The sequence below is a fragment of the Hippopotamus amphibius genome, chromosome 12, assembly GCF_030028045.1.
Source record: "Hippopotamus amphibius kiboko isolate mHipAmp2 chromosome 12, mHipAmp2.hap2, whole genome shotgun sequence".
NCBI classification, from domain to species: Eukaryota; Metazoa; Chordata; class Mammalia; order Artiodactyla; family Hippopotamidae; genus Hippopotamus; species Hippopotamus amphibius.
The window spans coordinates 68,670,437-68,696,236 of NC_080197.1; the positions used below are offsets into that span (position 1 = coordinate 68,670,437).

At 34.0% G+C, this 25,800-nt stretch overlaps 1 protein-coding gene across 4 annotated transcripts in view; it reads right to left on the reverse strand.

Moving 5' to 3' along the window:
• Nucleotides 1-25,800, reverse strand: part of ATF7IP (activating transcription factor 7 interacting protein) — a 179,999-nt gene that overhangs the window by 72,266 nt on the left and 81,933 nt on the right. For all 4 annotated transcript variants that reach the window (XM_057702205.1, XM_057702207.1, XM_057702206.1 and 1 more), the window contains exons 6-9: nucleotides 17,697-17,762; nucleotides 7,905-7,978; nucleotides 7,237-7,325; nucleotides 4,240-4,878 (exon numbers count right to left, since the gene is read on the reverse strand). In XM_057702205.1, coding sequence (XP_057558188.1) covers nucleotides 4,240-4,878; nucleotides 7,237-7,325; nucleotides 7,905-7,978; nucleotides 17,697-17,762 — 868 coding nt within the window. The remainder of the gene's footprint in view (nucleotides 1-4,239; nucleotides 4,879-7,236; nucleotides 7,326-7,904; nucleotides 7,979-17,696; nucleotides 17,763-25,800) is intronic.

A 25,800-nucleotide genomic window follows, 5' to 3' on the forward strand; every position in this document is an offset into this window, starting at 1 on the left:
TGAATGAAGAAACAGCACAGAAAAGAAACCAATTTCTAAAGAGAAGGTACTAAATTTTATCAAATGTCTTGAGCACCTACTGAGGTGGTTAATCAGTTTTTTCTCTTTTGGTAATGTGGCCAATTACATTAATAGGAGCTTCCTAATGTTGAAACAGCCCATCCTTGCTTTTCGTCAAAAAAACTTTGGTCAAAATATGGCACTCCTTTCATTTGTAAATCTTCATAACACACATATAAAGTAAACTATTTATATTAAAAAACAACAACAACAACAAAAACAAAAAACAGAAATAGGAGATAGAACAATTTCTACGAAGGTGAATCTAAAATTCTCCGCACGCTGGCTGTGCGGCCAACAGAAGTTTTAATATAACCAGAGTGTGGATAATTTTTGACTTACCCCTATACATATAAACCTGTATGTCCAAAAAATGAGGATAAGTATCTATCTATTAAAAAGAGGATTTTCCAAGCTAGGCAAGTAAAAGGAGGCCCTTACAATTCCTCCCTACCCTATCTGAATTATCTTAGTTCTTTCTGTAGGAAGAATATATATAATATTATATAAATATTACTCTAACCTAAAGAATATCGCAAGCAAATAATTTAAGATAGGTATAACTTAAAAAAGATATATACATATCTTTAATGTCTTAAAATTACTTCATTTATAATGAATCGGCTTCTGTTCTGGACTGTGAAGTTCTTGAAATACTACTTAATAAAAAACTAATTCTATGTTACTGATCCTACATGGTAGAGTATTAAAATATACTTATGACATTACCAAAACATTAGCAATTTACTACCAATTTATATATATGGTGTTAGAATACTTCATTTGGATTTAAAACACATTTTCATTTTCAAATGAAAAAAAAGCTAACTTCAGAAGCAGAGTAGGTGAGGGAGCTTCATTTTTATTTTCTGTTGAAATATCCTCATACAATTATCCTCAAGATTCAGGAAAGGTTTAAACTTTTATAAAGTGTTTCATTTCTTTACATACACACACACACAAACACACTAATACTAATAACTACGAAAGTTTTGCTATCCAGTGTGATTCTCTCTTTGACATAATTGTCTCAGAACAAAGAGCTGATTATCCACAGAGCTGTAATAATATTCTTCAGTCTACATTTTCAATTAACTTCCCCTACCCCTTTATTACAGATTGTTTTCTTGATTCTTAATGTAATATTTTATAGTTTCACTGCATCTTTTGTTTTCTTTTACTATAATATCTATTTTAGATTAATTCTGAAAGTAAAAAGTTACAAATCAATCTATCAAACAATAAAATTGGCAGGGTGTAAAGTCAAGTACTGTACCTCAAATTCTTTCTATCATATGGGAAACATCTCTATCTCTTTATTTTTAAAAGACATTTCTAAGTGTTTAACCAATACTGCATTTTTACCAGCATCATAAAAAGCTTTTAGAGGAGTGCCAATCAGTAGTGTACCCCAGGAGGTGCTGGATAACTGTATGAAAATGAATGGAATGCAAAACTTTTAAAATCATTTTTACAACACCATTTCTCATCCAGATCACTCCAAGAGCTTCCTAACTGGTCTCCCTAATTGCATTTTTCCCCCTCTAAACCATTCCTCTCACTGCAGCCAGTGTTCATGGATGTCACACTCCTTCCCCTCTGTAAAAATCCTTTAAAACTCTATTTCCTACCATCTTTCCATTCACTCCATTCTTATACCATCCCAGATCTCCCATTTCCTCTCACAGAAACCTGCATATCTTTACACTCATCGCGTTTATAGTTATTTATTTAAAATCAAATTTCCCTCTTCGGTTATGAGCTTGGTTAGAATAAGGACTATTTTGTACATTTCTGTGTATCTGCAGGATTTTAGAACAATACAGGCAATTCAATAGTTTATGAATGAATGAAATAAGCTATAATTTGGTCTCTAAATTTCCAAGTAGTGCTTAGGACAATTTTTACTTTACAAGTTACAAAAAATAGTGACCTACTCTATGAGGATGTATGTATATAAAATACACACAAATGTATGCTGTCTAGTTACACAGTATATTTTCTCATTAAGTAAATAAAACCTACATAAGTACTGGATTTAAAACTAATTATTTATCACATTAGGAATGTATTAAAGTTAGGCTTCAACCTTCATATTCAGCCAAAATATGCTATTTGGCTTCAGCCTAGGTTTTGGCAAGCCTCAGTAGCTAAATGCCTACTTTAATGCCATTTATGGCATCCCTGAAATTATGCATGATCAAAGAACACATCATCTCATAGGATCTCATTCTAATTAACATCATGACCAACACAAAAACAAAGCTTACCATTAACATTTTTGGTTAATATCTAATAATTTACTTTCAAATGTAGGTATGCATTCTAAATAGCACTCAAAATGAAGATCTCCTTAATATAATTTATGTATTAAAGTACATATAAACGTGTTAAATACGTTAAAATATAAAATTTTAAGTAGAAGCATAAATGTATATCATCACAAAAGCAGAATAATGTTCTAATTAATAGTAATTGTGAAATCTATTAATTTTATATACAAAAATAATCAAGGATGGTCAAGTAATTAAATAAATACAAAACAGACTGACACTCATTACGACTAATAAAGCACATTAAGCTAGATAACTTTGGGAAAAATAAACCCTTTGTGTCAAATGTTCATACAATGTTAACAGCATAATGAAATTGAATTATAATTCTGATACTGTAGAAGTATTTAGGATACTTGCATTCATAACATTAAACAAAATAATCTTTCAAGTTATTTTTTTCTTTTCAGGCCATGGTCTTTCAGGGAAAGTACTATATTTAAGAATATATCTTATCTTGTGACCATGAATTAAAAACAATGTCAACTAGGCTCAAATTTTCATAAAGAACAACAACTCCAAAATCACATGAAACAATGTCCATGATAATCATCTTCCACCTGACATATTAAAAAATAGTACTGACTGGAAGAAAAAGAAGTTAGAGAAATATGAAGTAACCGCCCAAAATCTTGCTCATCACTGACATCAATTAAAAGTAAGCATCTTTAGTGTATAAAGAATGATGTCATAGCAGATAATGCTAAGAAATATTGTTCCTGTACCCTGCAAATATTTAATTTTAAATACTAATAATTCTATTTGAAATTTCAGATTTAATCATATCCCAGATGTTAATTGTATGAGGGTAATATTCAGCTTCAGTCCAATATTAATTTTTATCTGCCATTCATTTACTCTCTCAATAACTCTATGAAACACCATCACTATTTTATGAGAAAATATACTCAGAGGGCAAGTACACTACTGTAGACTACATGAGAAGTTAAAAAAAAACAAGACTTGCATATCTCACTTGTAAAAGTAATTTTGTACTTTATAAACTGTGTCTTACATTTCATGGTCACTTACTATATCAATAAGACAGATACTATAGCAATTTTATTATATGCACGATGCCTAGGCACTCTTTGCTGTCTTTCTAAAAGCAGTAGGATAAATGTGAAATCAGAAATGAAGAATAAGCAAGTTTAAGAATGCATACAAAATGTATGCTTTCTAAGAACAAGAAAGACAGAATTTTACAGATTTAAATACAGGAACAATCAAGTTCTTTTCTGCAATACTTCAAAGTGTATATATATACATATGCAAACATAATCATGTAATATGTCATATGGGAAAATACATAAAAGAGGAAACAAGCAGCAAGTATTTTGTATTAGAGAGGGAAGACCTACTTTTAAACTACTCAACTTTGGAAGATATGAGTGATGAATGCACAAAGGATTTTTCTAAATGGGTAGGGAAGATATGTAGTTTTTATTTTCTTCTTACTAGCATATATTATGCCAATTAGATACTTTAAAATATACTTGCTCTATTCAGATATACCTGAAAAACGTATTATAAAAGTAGTCCATAATGCTTGCTATGAAGCCTAAATTAAAAATTCACCCAGATTAGGAAAACTAGTAAAAGATAAATTACAAATGCTAACTTCTCACTCAAAATAAACTCACTCTCAAATCCCACTTTAACAGCAATCATTTCTCTTAGGTAACCAAAACTTACTAAAAATAATCTCCGTGAAAATTCTATTTACTCTGTTCTTCCAATAATGCTAGTCACACACACACACACACACACACACACAACATGTTCAATTATCTATGGACTATTAACATGCTTGCATTTCAATTATTAAACCTACATACTGACTTACCAATTCTTGTGGTAGTAGTGCTGCTCTGTTCTGCAGGAGATGAAGTACTAAAAGCAGAAATTGGAATTTTCATCTGTATAGGACCTCGATTATTTGATGGACTATAGAGTCCTGATGGGCCTACTGTAGGTAAAGAAGTCCTTGTGGCTTGAACAATAGAGTGCGCTGTTGGAACAGCCTGTACAGCAAGTGTTGTTCCTAACGGTGCAGCACTGGCAGGAGAATTCCTTTGAATACTAGGACTGGGCACAGAAGGAATGTTGTTTGGTTTAGTGGGGTTTGGCAAGGATGGCAAGGATACTGGATTTTTGGTAAGACCACTCACTGTAGGTGGGCTTTGTACAGAAATGAATTCAACGTTGCCAGATGGTTGATTGGTCACTAAAGTCCCTGGATGGCTCTGTAGGAGCTGAGGCTGAGAGGATACGGCAACAGGTACATGCAAAATCACTGGTAAAGATTGTAAAGAGATTGTAGGTTGGGGATTTCCACTAGGCACCTGAGTAGAAGCAACTACTGTAGCTGTGTTGGGTGCAGGAAGAACTGATGTTGCTGTCAGAGAACCTGAAGTCACTGGAGGCTGCAATTTAGGTTGACTACTGACAACTGCTGGAGGAGTGACAAGATTGGTTGAAGATACTATAAAAACAAAAAAGAAGTCTCAGTTTAAATAGCTATCTTTATCAGCTAACATAATATAAATCTGACACACTGCAGTATATAAAGTCTCTCATAATGAAATTTTTTAATTCAATATTTAAATCCTTAAATTCTTAGATTTGTAGAAGCATTTTTGCATCTATAGTTGGTACATTATGAAACAGCATATACTTTATGATTAAGGTGAAGGACTGCTATCTCTGTATCAAAAAAGTCTCTGAAAATTATTATACTTACTTCAGAGCAACTAACTGGAAACACAATTAAAAAACACTGAAAACTAGGTAAAACTGATACACAATTTTGAAAGTACATTAAAAATATTATAAATGCCTCAGAACACTAGCAATACGTAAACTCAAACAGAAAATCTTAGAAAAGACTACCAATAATGAACGATAGGTAAACTTGGTGATGGTATCTTGTTATTTGGACAATGTGAAACCTGTATCTGTGGATGAAATTTCAGTGGATTCCCAGGGAGAGGAACCAATAAGGAGAGGCCACCTCTATTAACACTCTACTGACATTATGGGATATGGAAAAGAGCGTAGTAAAGATGGGAGATGAAGTAAGGAGCAGAAAGCAAAGAGCAGAGAAAACCAAAATGCTGATCACTGGAGTTTTATAGTCATTTTAGTTCAACCATTTGTGTTTATTCTCATTTGAACAGGTTTAAAATCAACGAAGAGGTTTCTTTCTCACTGATTTGTAGTCTTTCCAAAGACATAATAGAGCAACAATCCTCAAAGTACAATCCAGGGAGACACCTATGGGTTACTGAGACCCTTTCAGCAAGTTTGAAATGTCAAAACTATTTCCTTAACAATAATAAAACATTATTTGACTTTTTCACTGTGTAGATATTTGCACTGATGGAGCAAAAGCAGTGGTGAGTAAAACTTCTGATGTCTCAGTATAAAAATGAAGACAGTGGTACCAAACTACCACTGAATTCTTTAACACCACATGTGCACAGTAAAAACCAAACAAAATCAGTTTCATTTAAGAATGTTCATGAGGAAATAGTAAAAACTATTAATTCTATTAAATCTCAACCCTTGAATACAGGCCATCTTAATATTTTATGTGAAGAAATGGGAAGTACACATAAAGCATTACTGCTGCATACCAAATAAGGATGGCTGGCTTCAGGAAAAGTGCTTGTACACCTGGCTGAGTCGGAAGCTGAGCTAATAGTCTTTTCTATGGAAGACCATTTTCACTCGAAGGAATGACTTACAAACATACTGTGGTTATTCACACTTGGGTATCTGGCAAATTTTGTCTTGCAAATAAACCAAATAAGGCAGTCACTTCACAGAAAACAACCAACAGTATTTATTGGTAATAATCAAATCTGAGTTTTAAAAACGAAAATTACAACTTTGGAAAATACGTCTACCTGCCACTGAGAGCATGACAACTTCTCAAATCTTTAAAGACTTGCCTGAGAAGAACTGATAGTGAAATAAATATGATTTTTAAAAAATATTAATGAAATGTGTCAACATTTGGAAGACTTAGAAAACTCAGTGAGTATTTTCCAAATGATCAATGAATGATATTAGTAAAAGATCCATCCAAGTACAAAACAGACAGATGAATTTTAATGAAAAAGTTAGAAAAGTTTATCGGTGTGGTTTCTGATTTCACCTTGCAACTAACCTTTAAGAAACTACTACTTGCTGTGTCAAAGAAGAATATCCACAATTCTCTAAAAGGGCTAGGCCTTTTCCAACTACATTATTTGTATGAGGCTGAATTTTCTCCATATATTTCAACTAAAATAACAAATTGCAACAGACTGAACACAGATGCAGATATGAGAATCCAGGTATCTTCAGCCATCTTAATGTTTTAAGTGAGGTATAAAAGAGACATAAAAATTTAATACAATAACTCTGCTTTTGCTAATTTTTTTAAGCTTGGAAAACAGTTACTTTTCATCAAAACGTTATTTATGGTATGTAATATAGGTTTGTAATCTTTTTTAAGTGAATAAACATCTAAAAATTTTACGTTTTAACTTTTCTTATAGTAAATATCAATTAATACACCCAGGCAAACAAAGCTTTTTGGAGTCTTAATAATTTTTAAGGTTATAAGGGGATGTGAAGACTCAAAAGTTTGAGAACCACTACAGGAGAGATCTGAATTTCTGTGTTTTCATGCATATCTGTGATTCTGATTTTTAAATAAAATTTTGTGCTTAGCACTCGATTTTACATAACTGTGCTCAGTTACTTAGTCTACTTCAACCTGAAAAGAACAAAAGAAAAGAGAACCAAAGATTTCAATTCCTAAGAAAATGTATTCGGGTGTTAAGAATATTACCTGTATTCACAGGGGTTTGAAAGGATGGCGGTGCGCTCTCGCTTATATTTCTTTTGGACTCCAACATCTGCCTCACTGTGTTTGCATTTCTGTGAAATATATACACACACAAATGGTCACTGGATATGCCATTCTAGGGGACATCTATTTATGTATAGAGAAAGCAGTGGCCCCTTGGGAACCAGGTTGGCTAGACTTGGATATTAAAGCACTAAACTGAGAGTGAATGCAGCGAAGCAAAGCTGGCACAAAGACTTTGGAATGCTGGGGTCTACAGCATTAGGGAAAAGTCTTCTTCCTATATATTCTGTCCTCAATACTTTACCTGAAAACCAAACGTAGGTCTGAATATCTGCACACATTAGTTTTTATCACCCCTGACCAAAGCATTTCTCAATTATTTAAGATAATACTATTTAGCACAAGTGGTTAACAAAATCTGCAAGGAGAAAAGAAAGCCTTATAATAAATTGGCAAACTCAATATCCATAGGTGAATAATTACAACAAAGCAAAAAAGAAGCAAATGTTCTTGATTAATCCAGCATACCACTTATCACTACATAAATACACAGAACCACATTCCAAGATTTTTCTGCAAAATAAAGAAAATCAGAACCTTGTTCTCTTAACTAAAAATTTGATAAATAGACTGCTTAAAATTCTCACCTGTAGGACACACTGTTATTGCTGCCAACATCAACTACAGACTTTCCCGGTGATACAGGTGGGTTTGGTGGATTCTGGGGGAGAAAAATACCAAGGTAAAATAAAACCCAATTCATAAGAAATCTTTAAAAATAAGACCTTTAAATGCCTTGTCAATGTTATCTGTTACTTCTATAATACAGTGGAAAATGTTACTGAAAAAAAAACGTAAATCTTAGCACTGCCACTTGTTAAACCCCTTACACAAATTAGTCTACTGACATAACTGCTTACCATATGAAAAGTGAATAGAATAATTCCTAGACCTCAAGTTTTTGATATGAGTAAAATATCAATAAAAAAATAAAAAATGTGAACATAGGTTAAATGCTATAACGGTTCAGTAAACATTAATAATATGAATCTAAAGAATAACTAGATACTCATTCAATAAATATCTGGTGAATGCCTACTATATATCAGGCAGAGCAGGCACGAGATTACAAGCAGAAACTTAACAAACAAGGTAAATATTTATTTTTCCCCAGAAATAACTGATTACCAATTAGGTAGTATCCCAGATCACAAATCAAAACTATTTTTACATTTTTTGTTTAAAAAATAACTACTTGCCACTATGTGACTTACAATTTCACAAAAAAGTGTCCTAATTCTAAACTTCAGTACAAACTAAGCCTTTTCCACCCCCCAAATCAGGGAATACAGAAACAGATTTCTCCTCCTAGAGTAATGGAAATAAAAACAAAAATAAACAAGTGGGACCTAATGAAACTTAAAAGTTTTGGACAGCAAAGAAAACTATAAACAAGACAAAAAGACAACCCTCAGAATGGGAGAAAATATTTGCAAATGAATCAACAGACAAAGGATTAATCTCCAAAATATATAAACAGTTTATCCAGCTCAATATCAAAAAAAAAAAAAAAAAACCAATCAAAAGATGGGCAGAAGATCTAAATAGACATTTCTCCAAAAAAGATATACAGATGGCCAAGAGGCACGTGAAAAGCTCCTCAACATCACTAATTATTAGAGAAATGCAAATCAAAGCTACAATGAGGTATCACCTCACACCAGTTAGAATGGGCATCATCAGAAAATCTACAAACGATACATGCTGGAGAGGGTGTGGAGATAAAGGAACCCTCCTGCACTGTTGGTGTGAATGTAAATTGATACAGCCACTATAGAGAATGGTATGGAAGTTCCTTAAATAACTAAAAATGGAATTACCATATGACCCAGCAATCCCACTACTGGGCATATACCCAGAGAAAACTATAATTCATAAAGACACATGCACCCCAGTACTCACTGCAGTACTATTTACAATAGCCAGGTCATGGAAGCAACCTAAATGTCCACTGACAGATGAAGGGATAAAGAAGATATGGTACATATATACAATGGAATATTACTCAGCCATAAAAAGGAATGAAATTGGGACATTTGTAGAGACATGGATGGACCTGGAAACTGTCAGACACATTGAAATAAATCAGAAAAAGAAATATATTTACGCATATATGTGGAATCTAGAAAATGGTACAAATCAACTGGTTTGCAAGACAGAAATAGAGACACAAATGTAGAGAACAAACATGATCACCAAATGGGGTAAGTGGTTGGACGGGGTAGTTGGGGGGGGGGGTGAATTGGGAGATTGGGATTGCCATATATACATTACTAATAAAAAAATATAAAATTGTACACTTTAAACATATGCAGTTTATTATTGTATGTTAATTATATCTCAATAAAATTTCTTTTAAAAAAAGAAACAGAGTTCTAATATGTATATGCTAATTCCCATTATTTGGGCCTCCATCACTAATGACACTATCATCATTTATTTCTTAAACTGAGAAAAATAAATAACTTCACTCAAGACAATTAAGTGTAATAATAATACACATAATATTAAACAAAAGGTGATAAGTGCTTAGGATCACATCAAGCAGATGCTACTGATCACTCTTCTCAACAACAAATACATCTTGCTGCTTTTTATAGGATAAAAGGATGATTTTAACCAAACAGTATGTGTTGTACTAGTTACCTGTGTAGAGGAGACAAAAGATAAAGAATTAAGATAAACTGTTCTAATCTGGCTGTGGACACACACACATTTGAAATAAACAGAAAAGCGGGCTTCCCAGGTGGCAGAGTGGTTAAGAATCCGCCTGCCAATGCAGGGGACATGGGTTCAAGCCCTGCTCCAGGAAGATCCTACATGCCGTGGAGCAACTAAGCCCGTGAGCCACAACTATTGAGTCTGTGCTTTAGAGCCCGTGAGCCACAACTATTGAGCCCATGTGCTGCAACTACTGAAGCCCATGAGCCTAGAGCCTATGCTCCGCAACAAGAGAAGCCACCGCGGTGAGGAGCCTGTGTACCACAATGAAGAGTAGCCCCCACTCACTGCAACTAAAGAAAGCCCACACACAGCAAAAAAGACCCAACACAGCCAAATAAATAAATAAATAAATAAATAAATAGCAAATGAAAGTAATACTGTAGTATCACTGGAAAAAATTTAAAATTTTAGGGGAAAGAAATTCATCTTCTAGCAAGTCTTTAAATAATTATTTCACTCAAAATAGTTAAAATTAAGGTAAACAACATTTCAGGGGGAATAAAAAAGGAGTAGTATAAGCATAATAAATAAATAAGTATAACATGGCTTAGAATCATTAGATGGAGGACTTAAGCACTACAGAGTGGTGACATCACAAGATGGCAGAAATGGAATTCCTATACCCTCCTTCCCCCATGAAGACAAAAATTTAACAATATAAGGACCAAATTTCACTTGTAAGAAATCCAGAAACCTATTGAGAGATTACAGAACCTCAAGTGAAAGCAAGCCCAAAAAGAGATGTATGATAGTGGGTAGGAAAGTCTGTTGCACTACCCACCCACCATACCCCATCCCCTTCTTCACACAGTGTGGTACATTCAAGAGAAAATTCCCAACAAGTGTCCTCTCCTTTGGGAAGAAGAGAGAAGAATGGAATTTGCATGCAACATCTGGCTTTGGCGGGGACTTATCAAGACACTGGCTTCAGTCTCACCTGACTTGAAGGAAGCAACACTTTGGATGTCTGAGGGCTAGGTGAGAACAAAGGTGAACCTCTTGGCTTGGTACCAAACCAGAAAAATTGCAATAACACAGACAGACAACAGGGGTAACTCCAATATCATGGCTTGCTAAAGCAGCAGCAAGACTGCAATATGGAAGGTAGATACCAGGTGGGGAATGGAAGTTCCCAAGTAGACTAGACAAACCTCTTCAGATGGGAGATACATGCACAAGCTCCAAGAAAATGCATCTCTAAAAAAAAAGTTTGGGAGGACACCAGAGTATCTACCCAAACTGACTAGCAAAGGTCTTCATCTGTATAAAGATATTCCAAAAAGATGGGGAGGGTATTTTTTTTTCAAATGCCCTGATTTCAACAAATGAGAACTACACATACAAAAAACCAGGGAAATATGGATCAATCAAAGAAATAAAATTCCATAAACTGACCCTAAAGAAACAGATCAATGAACTACCCAACAAAGAATTCAAAATAACCAACATTAAGATGCTCAATAACATAAAAAAGAACACATATAGAAAACTAAATGAAATCAGGAAAATGATGCAGGAAGAAAAAGAAACTTCAGAATAGAACCAACAGAAATTCTGGAGCTGAAGAATACAATAACTGAATTGAAACATTTACTAGAGGGCATCAAAGCCAGACTGTATCAAGTAGAATAAAGAATCACCAAACTTGAAGACAAGTCATTTGAAATTGTTGAGTTAGAGCACCAAATAGAAAAAAGAATGAAAAAAGGCAAAGACAGACTAAAGGATTTATTACACACCACAAAGTGGACCAATATCCAAATCTGGGAGACCAAGAATGAGAAGAAAGAAAATGGGCAGAAAGCTTACTTAAATAATGGCCAAAAACTTCCCAAATTTGAGGAAGAAAACTGACAAATTCAAGAAGGTGAAAATCTTCCAACTAGAATTAACTCAAAGAGACCTACACTAAGAAACATGGTCAAGCTGTCAAAAGTCACCAATACTTTAAAAGTATCAAGAGAAAAGCAACCCATCACATTTAAGGTAGTTTCCATGAGATTATCAGTGGTTTTCTCAGGAATAACCTAGCAGACCACAAGGGAGTGGAATGATATATTCAAAGTGCTGAAAGAAAAAAACTGCCAAGCAAGGATACCATAACCAGAAAAACTATCATTCAAAAATGAAGGTGAAATTAAGACTTTCCCAGTGAATAAAAAGCTGATGGCATTCATCACCACTAAATCCACCATACAATAAACACTAAAAGGAGTCCTTCAAGTAGAAATGAAAGGACACTAGACAGCAAATTGAAAGCAAATGAAAATATGAAATTGTCTGGTAAAAGTAAATACAACATCAAATACAGAATCCTGCATTACTGTAAAGTTGGTGCAAAACTTGCATATAATTCTGGTACCGAATTTAAGTATAAAATATAATTGTAAATCTGTGTTAAAGTATACACAACACAAAAAGATGTAATGTATGATATCAATAATATAAAGTGGTGGGAGAAAAGATGAGACTGAAGTTATTACCAGTTTAAAACAGCTGTAAACTTAAGATATTTTATGTAATCCCCATGGTAATGACAGAGAAAATACCTATAGGATATACACACAAAAAATAAGAAATGAATTAAACGACTGTCTCACTACTAACAAACTAATTAAATAAATAAATGAAACATAGAAAAAAGCAAAAACAGAAGAGAGAGAAAACAGCTGCAAGACAAACAGAAACTATTCAATGAAATGGCAATAATGTCTGTCCCTACAATAATTTCTTTAAATCCAAATGGAATAAATTCTCCACAGAAAGACATACCCTGGCTGAATGGATTAAATAAAACAACAACAAAAACAGACCAAAAAAACCCAAACAAACAAAAAAACACTAGACCCTGCTATATGCTGTCAACAAGAGGCATACTTCAGGTCTAAAAACACAAGCAGGCTGAAAGTAAAAGTAAGGATATTCCATTCAAATGATAAGGAAAACAAAGTAGAGATGACCATATGTACACAAGACAAAATGAATCTGAAATCAAAAACTATTATAAGAGACAAAGAAGAACATTATATAATGAAAAGTCAACTGACCAGATATAATAACATTTATAAATATATATATGGACATGCCATCTATGCCCCTAAATATATGACATAAAAACTGACAGAACTGAAGGAGAAATAGAAACATGATAATAGTAGGAGTCTTCAATACATCATTTTATATAATGGATAGATGTTTCAGACAGAAAATCAATAAGGAATCAGCAGAAATGAACAATACTAAAGATCAAACAGACAAATGTAGAAATTGTACACATTCTTCTCAAGCGCACACAACTTTCTCCAGTACAGATCATATATTAGGTCACAAAATGGGCCTGAACACATTTACAAAGATGAAAACCATACCAAGTATCTTTTTGAATCACAGTGGAATACAACTTCAAATCAACAGCATAAGGAAAATGAAAAAAGTCACAAATATGCGGAAAATTTTTAAAAACACTTAAAAATCCAGTGAGTAAAATAAGAAATCACAAGGGGTACTAGAGAGTATCTTGAGATATACGTAAACAAAAACACAACATACCAAATTTATAGGAAAACTGATGCAGTGAAAGTACTACTAAGAGAAAATTTATGGTGGTAAATGCTTACATTAATAACAACAAAACAAAAAACTCTCATATCAATGGCCTAACATTACACCTCAAAGAACTAGAAACAAAAAAGCAAACTAAACTCCAAGTTAGAAGAAGGAAGGAAACAATAAAGATTACAGCAGAAATAAATGACATAAAGAATACAAAATGAACAGGAAAAAGAAAAAATCAACAAAACTAAACGTTGGTGTTTTAAAAGATCAACAAAGTTGGTAAAACCTTACCTAGATTACCTAGGAAAAATGAAAGAAGGCAAAAATAAGCAAAATCATATATGAAATAGGAGGCATTATAACTGATGTCATGGAAATAAAAAGGATCATGAGACACTACTACTAACAATTACATGCCAACAAATTGGATATCTAAAAGAAACGGATAAATTCCTAGAAATATGCAACCTCCTAACACTCAATCAAGAAGTAAATCTTAACAGACCTAAACAAGTACAGAGATTGAATCAGTAATCAAAAACTGATGAATGGATACAGAAGATGTGGCATATATATACAATGGAATATTACTCAGCTATAAAAAGGGATGAGATGGAGCTATATGTAATGAGGTGGATAGAACTACAATCTGTCATACAGAGTGAAGTAAGTCAGAAAGAGAAGGACAAATATTGTATGCTAACTCACATATACGGAATCTAAAAATGGTACTGATGAACTCAGTGACAAGAACAAGGAAGCAGATACAGAGAATGGACTGGAGAACTCGAGGTATGGGAGGGGGCGGGGGGTGAAGGGGAAACTGAGACGAAGCGAGAGAGTAGCACAGACATATATATACTACCAACTGTAAAATAGTCAGTGGGAAGTTGTTGTATAACAAAGGGAGTCCAACTCGAGGATGGAAGATGCCTTAGAGGACTGGGGCAGGGAGGGTGGGGGGGACTCGAGGTGGGGGGCGTCAAGGAAGGGAGGGAATATGGGGATATGTGTATAAAAACAGTTGATTGAACCTGGTGTACCCCCCCCCAAAAAAAATAATTAAAAAAAAAAAAAAAAAACTGATCAGTAATCAAAAGTCAACAAACAGATGGCTTCACTGAAGAATTTACCAGATATTTAAAGAAAATCAACAACAGCCCTCCTCAACTCTTCCAAAAAAAACTGATGTGGAGGGAACACTTCCAAACTCACTTTATGCAGCCTGTATCATCCAGATTCCAAAGCCAAAGACACCAAAATAAAAGAAAATTACAGGCTAATATCCCTGATAAACATATATACAAAAGTTTTCAAAAAAATCCTAGCATATAAAATTCACCAGCACATTAAAAACAATTATACAACATGGCCAAGTGGGATTTATCCCTGGAATACAAGAATAGCTCAACATACAAAAAACAATCAATGTAATACTCCACATTAAAAAATAAAGGCAGGAAAAAAAAGTCATGTAATCTCAGTTGTTGCAGAAAAAGCATTTGACAAAATTCAACACCTCCTCATGATAAAAACACTCGACAAGTTAGGAAACTACCTCAACATTAAAAAGACCATGGCTAATATCATACTTAATGGTGAATAACTGAAAGCTTTCCTTCTAAGACAAGGAACAAGGCAAGTTTGCCCACTCTCACGAATTTCTTTAACATGGTACTGGAAGGGCCTCACAAGAGCAATTAAGCAAGAAAAATAAATAAAAGGCAGCCAAATCAAAAGGAGTAAAAGTATCACGGCGTGCAGACAATATCTTACATTTAGATAACCCTAAAGAGGCCAAACACACACAAAAAAGTTTGAAGTAATAAATGAATTCAGCAATGCTACAGGACAGAAAATCAACACGAAAAATCACTTACATGTGGAATCTAAAAAATAAGACAAACTAGTGAATATAACAAAAAACAAACAGACTCAGAGAGAACAAGCCAGTGGTTACTAGTGAGGAGAGGGAAGGGGAGAGGCACAAGAGAGGGGCAGGAGAGGGCCAAGAAGGCACAAACTATTATGTATAAATTAAATAAGCCACAAGGATTTATCATACAGCTCAGGGAATATAGCCAATATTTCACAACAACTATAAAGGGAGTATAACTTTTAAAAATTGTGAATCACTATGTTGTACACCTGAAATTTATACAATATTGTAAATAACTACACCTCAACAACCAACAAAAAATCAGATGTACTTCAATACACAAACAATGAGCAATCTGAGAAAGAAATTAAGAAAATTATCCCATTACAACATCACTAGAAAGAATAAAATATTTAGGAGAAAACTTAACCAAGAAGGTAAAAGACCTTTACACTAAAAACTACAAAACCTTGTTGAAAGAGATAAAAGACACAAATAAATGGAAAGACATCCCATATTCATGGCGACTGAAAGACAATAATGTTGGACTTCTCTGGTGGTGCAGTGGTTAAGAATCCGTCTGCCAATGCAGGGGACATGGGTTCAATCTCTGGTCCGGGAAGATCCTACGTGCCGCAGAGTAACTAAGCCCATGTGCCACAACTACTAAGCCTGTGCTCTAGAGCCTGTGAGCTGCAACTATTGAGCCCTTGGGCCACAACTACTGAAGCCCATGCACCTAGAGCCTGTGCTCTACAACAAAGGAAGCCACCGTAATGAGAAGCCCATGCACCGCAATGAAGACGCCCCCGCTCACGGCAACTAGAGAAAGCCTGTGTGCAGCAATGAAGACCCAATGCAGGCAATAAATAAATAAATAAATTTATTTTTTAAAAAAAGAAGAATATGGAGATGCTGAACAGAGTAGTAGTTGCCAGCGTATAGGAAGTGAGGATGAAGTTAAGGCAAGATTGAAAATATAAAAGAACAGCATGAGGGAGTCCCTTTATGGTGAGGGAACAGTTCTGTATCTTGACTGTGGTGGCAGGTTACATAAATCTATACATGAGATGAAACTGCGCAGAACAACACACACACAGTTCATGTAAAAACTGGTGGAAACTGATAAGGTCTACAAAACTATTTAGCAGAATTGTACTACTTTCTTGGTTTTGATATTACACTACAATTATAGAAGATTTCACCATTGGTGGAAGCTGAATGAAGGAGCTGATGTATTATTGTTGCAACTTCCTGTGTATCCATCATTATTTCAAAATAAATTTTGTTTTAAGAAGTCACGTAGAGGAGATATGAAAATGATTCAAAACCGAAAAATCCTATAGGAATAATGACTACTACTGAAATTATTATTATTGGCAATTACTATGTGCCAAGCAATGGAGCTATCAAGACACAAAGAAATGTAACTTGCTCAAAAAAAAGAAAAAAGAGGAAAAGAAAGAAATTCAACTAAAAACAATACTGCAACATAGAAGTGCTATACTAAATACTAAGAAATATAGAATAACTAAGGAAACAACAAAAAGCAAGTCTATCGGTACCATTTTTCCAACAGCATTCCCTCGCTTTGTGTCTCTGTGTCACATTTTGGTAATTCTTGCAATATTTCAAATTTTTATATTATTATTATTATATTGCTATGGTGATCTATGATCAGTGATCTCTGACGTTATTGTAATTGTTTTTTGTTTTGTATTTTTTAATTAAGGTATGTACATTGTTTTTTTAGACATAATGCCGTTGCTCACTTAATAGACTATAGTGTAGTGTAAACATAACTTCTTTTTTTTAATGAAAAATTTTTTTTTACAAATTTGTGGCTTGCTTTATTACATTACAATAATTGCTCTAATGCAGTGGCCTGGAACTGAACCCGCAATATCTCCAAAGTATGTCTATATGTGAAAAAAGAAACATGGTAAGGCAAATCCCCAAAACAAAATTTTAAAGATGGATAGAAAATACAATTTCAAGAATGCCTTACATAAATAGATTATGTACTGATGTATGAAAACAGTGAGGATTAGAAAGGGTTACTAATTAGTTCTAGACCAGCAGCTCCAGAAACAACATGCAGGAAGTACACAGTATGAAAGCAAATTTGAGACCTGTAATAAAGACTTTCCTTCTAAATCAGCACTTCCTAAGATTACCACTTAAAGCTAAATATTAATTATGTAAGAACAGAAATTCTTACTTCTTGTCTTTTCTTAAGATCTTCTTTGGCTGCTCCAAAGCGTTTGGTTAACCTGGCTATCTTGGCCTAAAAAAAGCAAAAACGAGACAGAAATCAAATGGCATTATAGTATTAAAAAGGAACCCATAACAAGAAACCCACAGGTAACAGGATCCTCAGAAGATACCTAACAGCAAGAAAATAAGGCAACTTGACTGCAAAACATAGTTGAAAAATACAGAAAATCATAACAAAAACTAAAATGACCCTTGAACTCAATACCCAAGGGTAAACACTTAATTTCATAAGCTTGGCTTTTTTCCTCCTTGAACTGTGGATGTTTGCTCACAAACAGGTATATTTCTGAATATGTGTGCTTGTGTTTGTTATCTTTTAACATAGTTGTAACCACACTTAATTTTCTCACTGAGAAGTATGTAGTAAGTATATTTACAGTCTCTTTCCTACTGGATATGTTCAATTGTTTCTTAATTAAGTGCTATATTCAAATAACATGCAATTAATAATTCTGTTCTTTCAGACCATTTACTTAAGCGACATTCACAGAGGTGGAATTCCTGAGACAGAATATATTTTTAAGGCTCCTATCTAAATGCTTTTCAAAAAGGCTTTGCTAATTTATACTTTCAATAGCAATGTATACAAATGTTCATATAATATTACTCTTTGAAGTATTTAATTTCATACTGTGTTAATCTTCAATAAACTGACAAAAACATTACCTTCTTAGTGTTAACATTCGTCAGTGAGATTATTTTCTTAATCATTTGTACTGTTTATTAAAAACTGCCTAATCACATATTTTGCCCACATACATATTCATAAAAACTTAATACAAAAGGCACAAAGGAAAAAAAACAGAAAAATTACCACATCACCACATGACTATTTCCTTTGTACTTCCCTAAAAGCCTTATACTAAGGGTTAGTTATGATACTCAACTGTTTTTCTTATTGTTGCTGCTGCTGCCAGTTTATATTATTTATTTATTCATTCATTCATTTATTGTTTGCATTGGGTTTCTGCTGCTGCATGCCAGCTTTCTCTAGTTGCAGTGAGCGGGATCTACGCTTCGTTGCAGTACCCCCACGCTTCTCATTGCAGTGGCTTCTCTTGTTGTAGAGCGTGGGCTCTAGGCATGCAGGCCTCAGGAGTTGTGGAGAACGGGCTTAGTTGCTCTGCGGCATGTGGGATCTTCCTGGCCCAGAGACTGAACCCATGTCCTCTGCATTGGCAGGCGGACTCAACCAATGTGCCACCAGGGAAGTCCCAATAAATATATTTTTAAGAATTTGAAATTAAACTTCTGAGTGTGTTCATGAGGCTTGCCTAAGGAAATGCTCCTCCAGATATTTTCAATTATCCAATGCAACATATCATAAAAAGAATATTATTTCTTTTTAAAACCTTCTTTCAGAAAATAGCCACTTCTAGAGGAGACCCCAAAACTTAAAAAGTATTGAAGTCCACTGATAGGGGCTAGGCAATCGATTACCTATGACTCCCAAGATGAAGATTTTCCTCAGGACTTAATTATTTATGCATATTATTAAAACCCAAGGACATACACCACAATTTTTAAAATTCTTAATATGGATTTATTTACCTTTCTGTGACTAAAATATTTCAAGTAATTTTTTCAAGAAAGGTATATGAGAAAGTGTTTTCTGTACTCCAACTTATGCAAGAATGTCTTTCATTTGTTCTTTCAGCAGGCTACCTGGTAGGTATTCTATAAACTGCATAATATATATATAGTATTATTATACCATTTTTCCTTAAAAATGAAAGCAAATTTAAAACATTAATTTGTAATATGTTATATATGGAGAAAGGTCTAAAAGAATAAATACAAAAGGTAACAGTGGTTACCTCTAGAGGCTATGACTGGCAGGCAGTGTAAAGAGAACTTCAATTTCATGTCATATACACCTACAGCATTCAAATACTTCTTAAAAAAATTTATCACTTCAAAAATTAAACTACTGGTAGGGGGGAAAAAGAACAAAATTTAGACACTGACATACTGTCTTCTACCATTTAATATTATAAAAAAGAAATCAAAAAGACTTTTTGTTGTTTTTTAAGCTAGGAAAACTACAAGTTTTTAATTATAATTCAAAATATCTGTCATAACATGTCTAAGACTGGGTCTCTTTTTTGGCAAGTATTCTATGAGATTTTTTTAAAACTATATAAACAAGTCATTTTTTTAGTGAAGGAAGGTAATATTCTATTACCATATCTTTGATTACTACTACTATTTCATTTGCTCTTGATTTCTTAGGCATATCTATCATTTCTTGTACAACAGCACAATGGAAGCTGTTTAAATAAAAGTTGCATAAATTGTTGAGATTCAGACACAGTGAGGCCTTGTTTAGCAACTAAGCAAACCAAAAACTGCTTTGCTTATGTACTAAGGAATCTCTTAGGAAATAATTCTGTGTGAAAAGATAGCAGTAATCATATATCAGGTTTGCCTAATAACAAATATTAATACTCAAAAAAGCTAGTGAATAAACAGACTCATGGTAGTCTTTATTCAAAACTGTCTCTTGAACTAGGCAGCCACAGATTTATACGTTGAGGGGAGAGAGTGGGAGGAGAGACTAAAAGAAAAAACTGAAAAAGCTATTTTCAGTTAAAACTATTTAAAATGGCATTTTATAAATCATAACCAATGGAACACTATATTCCAGGGTGTGTTGACAGCTTTTCCGTAAAAAATCCAGTTGAAATTTTGAGTATCCTGAATTTGCATAGTGATTTGAGAGGAATCAAGTATTCCTATCTAGGAACATGATATATCACTGTTGACTCGTGTTTTTCTTTTTCTGTCCTTTTTCTTCATAATGGTCTTGAAGTTTTGGTTTTAGGTTTATTCTTACGTATTTCTTATTTTTAAATATCTACCATATGTGAAACCTTTTTCTCATTACAATTTCCCACTGGTTGTTGTTGATGGAAGGCTTCCCACTAGAAGGCCACTAGAATATGTTTTCCTTTTATCAGTTAGTTGCTAAGCATTACCACTTATTATTTACTGATCATTACTCCTCATTCCTTTTTCCTGTTTTTATTTTATTGTCCTGACTGTCACCAAAGTTCTAAATAGCAGCAGAAACAAGGCATCTTTGTCCTATTCTCAACTCTAATGGAAACATTTCCAAAGATCCACAATTAAATATGATATTTACAACAGGTTTCTGATAATCTTTATGAGATTTAAGGTACTTCCTCTATTTTTTCCAAGAACAGCTGGTCAATTTTAGCAAATCCTCCTTGTTTGGTATCTACTGAGATGATCACCCAATTTACAACATTCCTCTGTTAGTACAGTGAAATATAATTGTTAATACTGCACCAGCCTTACATTCATGAGAGAAACCAATGCTGGAAGATAAAACTGGCCTGTATTTGTTGTTTTCTTATGCCACAGAATTCCAAGCTGGGTGTGCTTCACAAAAAGATGCCTCATCTTTTCCTATACTCTGAAAGTGTTCATACAAGAAGTGGATTACCTGTTCCTCAAACATTTGTCAGAATTTTCTGCCAAGGCCTTTGGGGCCTAATGACTTCTTCAGAAACAGATCTTTCACTACAACTGACTACAATTTTAACAGAATTCCTCATAATTTTCAGCCTTCTACTTTCTTCTTAGATAAAATGGACTTCATATGTATAAGGTTGTATATAATATTGTTCTCTTATTTAAAGAATCTCCTCTGGACCTTTATTTCCTGCCTTTTTAAATCATTAGTTTATTTGTACTTTTATTTCTAGATCAAAAATGTATCTACTTTTAAGGCTTTTCAAAAGAATAAGCTTTTGTCTTCATTGCTCAGTCTTCAAAAAGGGTCAGCTTTTGTGCTGTTTTTATTAACTCCTTCCTCCCTTTCAGGTTTTAGTTTGTTATTGCTGTTTTTCTCTAGCACAGGAGATGCACATATAATGCTTTTCTATTTTTCTGTTTGTTAGTAATGAATTTAAAGTTACAAATTTCCCTTTGAATACTGCAGCTTTACCTTACAAGTTTTGATATGTAATGTTTTATTATAATTCTGACCTAAAGAGTTAAGAATTTCCATTTTTTAATTCCTCTTTGCAATTATCTGGAAGTACATTTTGGAGGAAGGTATGGTCTAGGAGGGGAGAAAAGCTAAATATCTGTTGATAGTTTCTAATTTTATTACATGGTTACTACTGAATCCACAACAAATAACGGTGGTTAGCATTTTCAGACGTTCTTAGAAATTACTACATTTCTAATGTGACAATCCATTAAAATATACATAAACCTAAAAATTGCATTTCCTCCTACTTAAAAAATAATCAAATTCATAGAAATAACTGTTGGGATTTACCTTACAATTTAACATCTCTGAAAAAGTGAAAATATAGAAAACTTATTCAAGATTCAGAAAGCAACAGTCCCTAAACTAATACAGAAAATTATTATATAATGAATTCTCCATATATTCCAATGTTGACAGTTTTTTCAGCTCTTATAAAATATGTTTAGCACACAGAAAATAAGCTAATAATTACAAACAGGCTTTATGGATAAAAGGCATAACACACAGTGAACCAATTATATTATTTAAAACTTAAAAATGACTTTAAATAATCCTTAACTAGCCCATTTTAAAAATACATAAGAATGGCAACTAATTTGAAAATTCATAAAAATCTTATTTCCTTTATCTATAGAGAAATTTATACATTAAAAATTATAGTAGAATAGAGACCTGCAAGAACTTTCCTTCTAGAGGTCAAGTCCACATTACTCGATTCTATTCTCTCATCACAGTTTTTAATGTATGGTAAATTTTTATACTATGGCAAAGGATCCCAAGTCCTTTTAAAAGTCTATTTTTTTGTACCTACGGTGTTAAAAAAAAAAGCCACTAATACTAAAATTAATAATATTATGTATTCCTTAAAGCAAAATATCTACTAAGCCACTGTTGATAATTATTTGCTTTCAAATGTGCTTTAACTTTGAATTCTATAAAACTCATACTGGATTCTGCCAAAGTAAGTCAGGTATAATAAATATATATGCATATCAGGAAGATGTACTTATGTACTGCTACGGAATGAGATACAGAAGAACTACATACACACTACAATGTTTTCAAAAGTTTATTGTTAGCTCTATCTAAGAAACAGTAAATTATTTAACAAAGTATATAATTATTTGCTGAAGTATATGATAAAGTAAGCTATAAACTGAAGAACTTGAAAACAGTAATTATTAAAATGTTGAAACAGAATAAGTGACATCACCGAAAATGCTTGAGTAAGGAACTTCAGGGTTGAGTCCCTTCCCAAAAGCAACTAATTAGCTGGCATGCATCATCAGAATCAACTTTTGGAATCTACTCAAAAACTTACACTAGCTAGGGGAGGACTTAGGGAATAATAAAGCTGCTACTTTGCACTAAGACTGCACTGTAGTCTTTTAAAAGTGTCCTTTATGATTCAGATCAGCAGCAGCTATAAGGACGGCAGCTGGGATACCTGGTGCCACAGGAAGCACCTTGGACCTTATCTTCTCTGGTAACTCCTTCAAGAACCAGCAAAAAGGCTGGCCTTTGTTTCACCCAACTCTGAGTAATTCCCAAGGCTGGGGCAGCATTCCAGACAGATTTTCCCAAAGAGATTTAAAGGTGCTGATATTGGCATAGCAGCTTGGGGCAAAGGACAATAATTTGGACCAAGAATAAACAGAAAAGCTGGGATGGAAAAGGCCAGGAAAGAAGACACATGGCAAAAGGGGGCTTTAAAAGCTCTCATTCATATCAGGAAATTGAGACGATCTGAATGCCCAGGGCAGAATACATGCTCAGAAATGGCCTAAGCTTTCACTTCTGACTGGCCTTCAGAGTCTAAGCAAGCAAGAAGGGAAGGATAAGGCAAGTCTGATAAGGCAGGTTGCAAATAGCCTGGATTAAGTGTGGAAGGAGTGCCCCAACACAGCCAATCTGCAAAGACTTGGGAGAGTAATTTTTTTCCTTCTTTAGGCTCCAGGCATTTCAGGTAACTGTCAAAACACCAGTTGATCACTAAGCTAATAAAACATAGACTTTCAGTGCCCACGCACAATAATAAATATATACTTTCCAAAAATAGTTTAGAAAACTCACTAAGCAAGCAAACAACAAACCACAACAAGCAGCAACAACAAACCCTGTAAAGGAGGGGGAAACCTGATTTTCTGAATTGCCACATGACAATTTTCGAAATATCAAATTTTTAACAATAGCAACACAAAAAAAATTAGGAAGTATACAAAGAAATAAAGTATGGTTTATTCACAGAAAAAGACGAATTAACAGAAATATAGCCCAGGCACAGGACTTACTAGACAAAGACTTTAAACAATGGTTTTAAATCTATTCAAAGAGCTAAAGGACACAATAGAGAAAGAACTTAAAAACAAACAAACAAACAGGAAAATAATGTCTCACCAAATAAGAGAATATCAATAAAGAGATAGGCATTATATAAAGAAAACAAATATAAATTCTGGAGCTGAAAGTACAATGACTGAAATTAAGAAATTCACCAGAGAATTTCCCTGGTGGCCTGCCAATGCTGGGGACATGGGTTTGATCCCTGGTCCGGGAAGATCCCCATGCCGCAGGGCAGCTAAGCCCATGAACCACTACTGAGCCTGTGAGCCACAGCTACTGAGCCCGTGTGCCACAACTACTGAAGCTCACATGCCTAGAGCCTGTACTCTGCAACAAGAAAAGCCACCATGAGGCCTGTACACCCACAGGGAAGAGTGGTTCCCACTCACCACAAGTAGAGAAAGCCCACACCAGCAACCAAGACCCAATGCAGTCAAAAATAAATAAATAAATAGATAAATTTATTAAAAAAAAAAAAAAAGACAAGAAATTCACCAGAGAGGTTCAACAATAGATTTGAGCAGGACATAGGCTGTAAAGGAACGGTTTTGTATACTATTGAAAATAATCAGGTATTAATTCAAGATGTTAAATGTAATCCCCAGCGTAATCACTAAGGAAAAAAGCTAAAAAATTTATAGAAAGACAAAGAGAATCAAAATGGTTCACTAGAAAAAGAATCAATCACAAAAGAAGCCAGTAATGTAGGAATAAAGGTAGAAGACAAATAAAATGACAGGAATAAGTCTTTACTTATCAGCAACTAATTTAAATGTAAACAGATGAAAATGCTCCAATTAAAAGGCAAAGATTAACAGAGTCGGTAATAAATCATGACCCAACTCTATGCTGTCTACAAGACTTCATTAAAATTTAAATCTTTTGTGCATTAAAGGACATTATCACACTGCACACTTATCTCAGTCAGATTTGGTAAGCCCACAAGCTAACCCTAGGCAAAATGAGTAAAAAACAAATGTCACTGGAGAGCTTCTTTGAAACAGGGGAAAGACCCAATAATGAGACAGTAGAAGACTTTAAGACTGCCAACAAAAAGAAAGCTGCATTCAAAATACCAAGAGTCCTACTTAAATTACAGGTTCACTGTAACAGGCGATTCACATTCTCCAAGCCCACTTTGTACGGGGCGACTGGCTATCCAATGAAGCCATGTAACCTCCAAAATTGCTTTGCCACATGGAGACCAAGCACCCTGCATTAAAAGACAAGCCTTTGGGGGTTTTCAAAAGAAAAAAAAGTGACACAAAGAACAGAAGCAATTATTGAAGGCCACCACTTCATCAAATTTGTCTGCACTGAGAGAATCATTCTTAGTGTCTAACCACATTGCTAAAGCTAAGAAGCCCTTTACTACTGGTGAAGAGTTGATTGTGCCTGCCAAGGCCATTTGTTGTGAACTTTTATGAGAGACTGCAGCTCAAAAGGTGGCACGTGTTCCTCTTTGGGCTAGCACAATAATTAGACGAACTAAGGCACAATTGTCAGAAAGGATTAATGCGTCACCGTGGTACACAATCCAGGTCGATGAGTCTACCGATGTTGACAACAATGCTTGTTTTTGTGTGATATATTTTTCAGAAGGATGTGCATGAGGATACGTTATGTGCACTTTTGTTGCCAAGCAACACCACAGTTGCAGAACTATTCAAGTCTCTGAATG